Here is a 6,000-nt window from a genome sequence, read left to right as displayed (position 1 = left end):
GGGGGTTCCTTGGGACGTTTCCCAAGGTGTTGTGCTGCTGACTAGCAAAGCTTCTGTCTCTGGCCCAGCCATTTGTACAGACTCATCTGGGCCCTGCTATTCTCATAACCCTTCCCTCCACATAGTTGAGTATTCTTCTGGAAAAATTGTCTGGTGAAGCTGGTTATGCATCCAGCTCTCTGCGAGGTAAGATCCAGCCAGGCTACCTACAAATGCCTGGGTAAAAAGTGGGCAGTAATTCCAAGACCAGGCACTGAAGTCACTCACTGTCAGATCCAAATTATAACATTGTTTTTGCTCAGATAAGCAGTCCTAGACAGAGCAGCTCTGTTCTACCTAAGCCTTGCTAGGCACAGCCCAAACAAAGAGACCGTGTGATTTTACGCAGGAGAAATCATTTCATGCAATTGGTTCATGGATCAAACTCCCAAATGCCAGCCTTGATGACCTGGGCAAGGGAAGCAGAGCCCTCTGACATGCATTGAGAGAACTGTTGTAATGATAACAGATGGAATTAAAAATACACCATCAAGCCTCTCACTTCACCAAGCTCTCCTAATTATAAATATAAAAATTCCAATTTAAATTTGAGAAGATGCAGCTTAAGCCAAACTGACTCACAGCTACACTTGTAGCAGTACAAGAGGAACACCCAAGCCTGATTAAAGAAAGAACACATCCACCCAGGCATGTCTATATATTCTGATCTTTGTCATCAAACACTGGTTCTCATTTTGAGTGACATGATTGAGGTATTAGCCATCACAGCAGGAAAGGGCCTCACCAGGCTGGTGAGCAGCATACAGAATAGTGCAAGAAAGATTCCAGACTTGAGATGTGGGATTTGGAATACCCACTTCATATCTTTTATTGAAATTGCTGAATGCTTTATATTACACTATTTTGATTCAAAATGGAGTTTTTATAAAAAGAAATCATTGTTGAAACTGAATAAGCCAGCCAAAAGGAACAACAAAAAGTTTCAAAAAATTCTGACCAATGCAGGTTCTTGTACAATGCTTTGAAACCCTAATATTGTCCATAATTTCATTTAGGAAACACCTGGAGAGGAGCAAGACTGCTAGAGAAAAACTGACTTGCATTTATTACCAGCAACATTTCAAATCAATGACCATGGCCAGGATCATAGCATACAGACTACAAATTAGGCTATCAGAAAATATTGGCCCAGATTTATTTTCTTGAAATTAATACCAGAGAGAGGCATTATGCAGACTAGGGCTCCTGTAGTCCTTGGGTTTTTCTTTATGATGACAAACTGGGTAGTGCAGACTGTATTACAGGAACTCTGCCTCTACGTTCTTGAAGACTCTGGCTCCCTGTGCAGTTGGCCTAGTCCAGCCATAATCAAGGAAAAAAAAAAATCTTTGGGTGCTTGTCAGCTGCTTAGGCAAATACTGATGAAGTCAGTCATATGACCAGTACCAAAAAAAAAATACCATGCGAAGAACAGCAACCATTTCAGGCTAAAGCTATACAGAATTGTACCTTTCAGTCCACACCTCTGAACCAATGATCTGTTTAAATTAGAATGGATATTCAAATTTACAGGATAAATTAGACCAGTTCCAAAATTTACATCAAATCATCCCAACACACAAAAGTTATACTTTTCCTTGTCTCACAATGGGTGAGCCCATAGAAGAATACCCTGCCGGCAGGAAGAACATGTTACTATTAAGCAAACCTGAGTAGTGAGGATCAATAAATACAAGGAGTTAAAACGATAGTAGTCGGATAACTTGAGTCTCAGAAGCCAGGGGCTTCATTAAGCCTTAATCTTTTCCTTTCAAAGGTTTCTCTTTTTTAAGCAAGCATTTAACATCTATGCTGAGACTTAAAAAAAAAAAAAGTGTCCTGGCTAGAGAGAGTCAACTAACTCAGCCAACTGGATGTCAGAAATCCAGTCACTACTGAACAGATCATTGTAAACAACCAAGAAATCTTTCTCTTCTTCCCTTTTCAATGGTTTCTTGTTAAAGGCAAAATTCAGAAAAATCTTTCAGGCTGAAGTCCTCGTATTTGGTTGGAAATGTTGTCCTGTTATATATAATCTCTCTATATATTTTGATTAGGCACAAGAAGGGTTATTAAATATTCAACAAGTCCTCATCACTATCATCATGAAACGATGCTGTATTTGTAGAGTTCTGTGCCTGATGCTGGCCTGGCTTTGCTATTGCTTTTGTTTCCTTTCCTCCGTTCAGTAAATAAGATTTGTTATCACTGCCAAAATTGTGTGGCTTCTTTTGTGGGTGCTTGCTCTTGTCTAGTTCTCTTCCTGTTTGAATCTTTACATCTGGTATGGTTAACACTTCATCCTCACTGTCCAGGTCATCCACATGGAGAGAGGTAAGGGCTTCAGATGTAACAGACTTGGTAGCAATGTGACCGTTCTCCTGCCCTCCTTTGGCTGTTCTTGGATTTGGTGCTGCAACTTCCTCCATAAGCCACTCTGTCTCATTCTCATTAGCTTCTTCTTCACTGCTTATCTGCAAGAAAAGAAAAGAGGAGAATGCATCTGCCACTCTAGACCGACACAGACACTGATCTCCCCAGTTGTCAGACCCCGCAGCATGCACGGCCTTGGTTTAAGGCAGCTGTGAGAGAGTAAACACTGCAAGAGTATCACTTTTCACTGTGCTGAAACTGACTTGGTTCTCTTCTTGTACATTGACATGTTATTTGGTGATTTATGGACTGCTCTTCATTTCCTCAACTCCATCTTCCTTTCCCATTTCACAGTATAAACATATATATATATATATATACATCAGCTATGTGGCTTTCCTGATGCCACGCCATATGGTTTCCATGCATTAAAGGAGTTAGGAACTGAGGGGGTTATTTATTTATTAACAAAAGCTTCATATTACGAAAACTTGACAAGAAACAAATTTGATTTTGTCACTGTATTACCTTTGTGTATTTGTAAGAAACACCAGATGATCTTCTGCAGCAGTTTGTTATCTTGTTTATTACAATTTCCCTAAACAAAGGAAAGAATACTACATTAGGAACACTATATCCACTTATTAGCCCTCACTTTTCTTCTGGAATTTTACCATCAACATAAAGCATGTCAGCAAATGAGCTACAAACTATCACACTGACCCTGAACCACTATATCAAAATCCTGTCTGGGATAATGTACATCTTCCCCCTTGCTACAGCTTCAGGCTGACTGTACTGAAACCCCTCTGGCCTTCACATCTTAGGGAAAAACCCCAAAAGTCATCTGGAAAGCAGAGGAAGGAACAGCAGGACTTGCAGTTTTTCCCCTGACACTGTTGTACGGATCTAGTCTGACTCCATGAAAGTGGAGGGATATCAAATACTAACAATATTGTCATACTGTTTCATGCTCCTTAATTAGCAGCTGCCCACAAGAGACCAACTCAGTTTTACACCCCAGCCCTCTTTACATGGGCCTTTAGACAGTAATGGAGAATTTGAAGGAACCAGCAGTTTGACAGCTGATGCTGCCAACTGAAAAACAGAACCCCAGTCTCTAAAGTTTACTATTTTCCTTTCATTTCTGGCAGAAAACCAAGTCCTGACAAAGAAACTTCTAAAGCCTCTTAATAATTTCTTACCTCCTCTCTTTTTTGTAGAACAGCAAGATTATGAGACACCCAGTGAGAACAACCAGGAGGACACTAAGCACAGCACCAACAGCCTGGCTTCTCCTTGAAAGACCTTTATGTATTTGGGTCTCCTCATCTGTCTGATGCTGACTGTTTCCTGGATCATTGGTTGATCTAGCAATGTAAATTGAAAAGATAAGGTCTATTGATAAAATTTTTTTAAACTGGATTAGAAACAGCAGATTAAAAGAAGACATGCCACGCCATCCTGTCATTCCCATCTAACAACTGCACAAACTGAATTTAGGGGAGTTTGCCTGTGCTTTCAGGCTAGCAGCCAGAAAGGAAACACTCCCAGAAGTAGTCACTCCATTTTTCACAGTGAGGCTGCCCACCTGTCAAGAACATTGCAAGCACCTAGATACAGACACTCCCCTTTTAACACTGTCCCCTCACTAATCAGTAGATTAGCTGATCATATTTAATTGCAGAAATGCTTCATTGCTCCTTGAAGACCTGTAATGATTTTCCATTCCAGGTTAAAGAAGTGGGCAGATAGAGGGGAAGGCCAGTCTTTGTCACAGCTTTGAAGTTTTCCAGACAGTAAGGCAAGGGGGACCAAACATCTCACCCACAAGCTGTTTGCTCCTCTCAGTAACGTGAAATAGCATGTTCTGTCAGCTACAGTAGCTTTTACTTAGGGAAAACAATTACATTAATTCCACTGTGCCTCTCCAGCTCTAAGTCCAGATCAGTTTGGCAAGCTTTAATTCAGTAGTCATGTGCCCAAACACTGCATACATGATCATCAATTTATCTATAACCCTATTGCTTTTTTTGCTTTTCCCCTTTTCCCAATAACTGTGACAAAAAAATACAAAAAAGCTTTTAGCTGAGAAGTGCTGACAGAAGCTGCTTTCAGAAAACAGTTATCTACTCACATTAATGGACACACAGCAGATGTGTACCAGGTAAATAAATACTGGCAATCTGCTGTCTCATGAAGGAATTCAGGGATGCCTTCCTTTGCTTCAGGGTTGCAGTGGAAGAAAATGGTTGAAGACACAAACTTTGTTTTATCTTTACCACATCTGGAGTCAGATGAAAATATGACATCCAAATCATCATCTACAATGAGAAGAAAAAATAGTTTACATCCTTGAGAACAGTCTGTAAACACTAGACTCTGGAAAAAAAAGTAGCTAGCTAAAGGAAATCATTGCAGTATGAGCACAGATGAAAACAGGAGATGAAAGTCTTCCAACTTCAATTCTTTCTGTCTTCAAGTGTCAAGCCCTAACCCCTATTAAAGCCATATTTGCAATTGAGCTTACACAGCAAAAAAACAGAAAAAAAAAAGAAATCTAAATTATGCTAGACAGACTTTGAATAGCTTTACAGAAATGGATTAGCAGAGATGTTGTCAACCAAGAGCCATTTTCTGCTGAAACAATTCACAGAGTATCAAGCAATTCTGTCTGGTGATCACATACTTACCATCAACGTAGTACTTGGCATTTCTGGCAGAACCAACTCTCCGAACACGCCGCTCATTGGTTTTCACCTGGCAGATGTTGGCTCCAAAGCATTCTGGGGAACTTGAGTTTGTTATACCAGAAAGTTGAATTTGATACACATATTTATCACCATTTGCACGTACATCACCAGAAGCTGTGTACAACCTGAGGAAACAGAGGAAAAATCTATTCTTAAGTCTAAATTCACAGGTTGGGGTTATTCCCAAGACTGGCAGCAGTGGTAGATGCTATCACTGGTTGATTCCAGAGCATGCTGAGTGTGATTCAGCAACCATAAAGATGCAGGACTGTGGATTCCTCCTTGAAGTAGAAATAAGGATTATATTTAGCATAAATATAATCCTTTGCAAGCACAGAAAGCAGATTTTTCCAGCTATACTGCCCATTTAAGAGAGTATGAAGACAAAAGTGTGATTCAGTGGCTCATATACCCTACTGACTGTGAGAACCACCTGGTGCTCTGCAGCTATGATAAATGGCACAGTTTAGCAATCTTCTCCAGAAAGGTAACTAGTTCTACCATTCTGCTTTTTTGGGGTTTGTTTGGGGATTTTTTACTCACTTGGAATAAACATCCCCTAAAGAAAAGTTTTTCCCAGTTGCAGGATTAATGACTGTTCCATTCACCACCTCTACCTCCTGCTGCTTCACAGCACAAGCTGCACGCGTGTCCCACGTGATGTAGTAAGCACAGTTTTCTTCATCAAACCTACCAAATAAAAGATAAAGCTGATTATTCCAAGAAAGAGTAACAAGTTTTTAGCACCTTGAGAAAAGGAAAAGACAACTGCAAACCCACATGTTGACAATGTCCTGCCTAAGTATCACACCTAGAGTAAGCTAAAATAGTCAAG

At 40.2% G+C, this 6,000-nt stretch overlaps 1 protein-coding gene across 1 annotated transcript in view; it reads right to left on the bottom strand.

Annotated features, from left to right (window-relative positions):
* Positions 1-830: 830 nt before the first annotated feature.
* The window catches only part of IGF2R (insulin like growth factor 2 receptor), a 56,758-nt gene continuing 51,588 nt past the window's right edge, over positions 831-6,000 (bottom strand). Inside the window, exons 43-48 of the mRNA XM_066546985.1 lie at positions 5,709-5,855; positions 5,106-5,290; positions 4,550-4,736; positions 3,618-3,782; positions 2,941-3,010; positions 831-2,513 (exon numbers count right to left, since the gene is read on the bottom strand). Of these exons, the coding sequence (XP_066403082.1) occupies positions 2,112-2,513; positions 2,941-3,010; positions 3,618-3,782; positions 4,550-4,736; positions 5,106-5,290; positions 5,709-5,855 (1,156 nt within the window). The 3' untranslated portion in view covers positions 831-2,111. The remainder of the gene's footprint in view (positions 2,514-2,940; positions 3,011-3,617; positions 3,783-4,549; positions 4,737-5,105; positions 5,291-5,708; positions 5,856-6,000) is intronic.

Source organism: Molothrus aeneus, chromosome 3 (assembly GCF_037042795.1).
Source record: "Molothrus aeneus isolate 106 chromosome 3, BPBGC_Maene_1.0, whole genome shotgun sequence".
In the NCBI taxonomy this organism is placed as follows: Eukaryota; Metazoa; Chordata; class Aves; order Passeriformes; family Icteridae; genus Molothrus; species Molothrus aeneus.
This window is presented reverse-complemented; position numbering and strand designations above follow the sequence as displayed.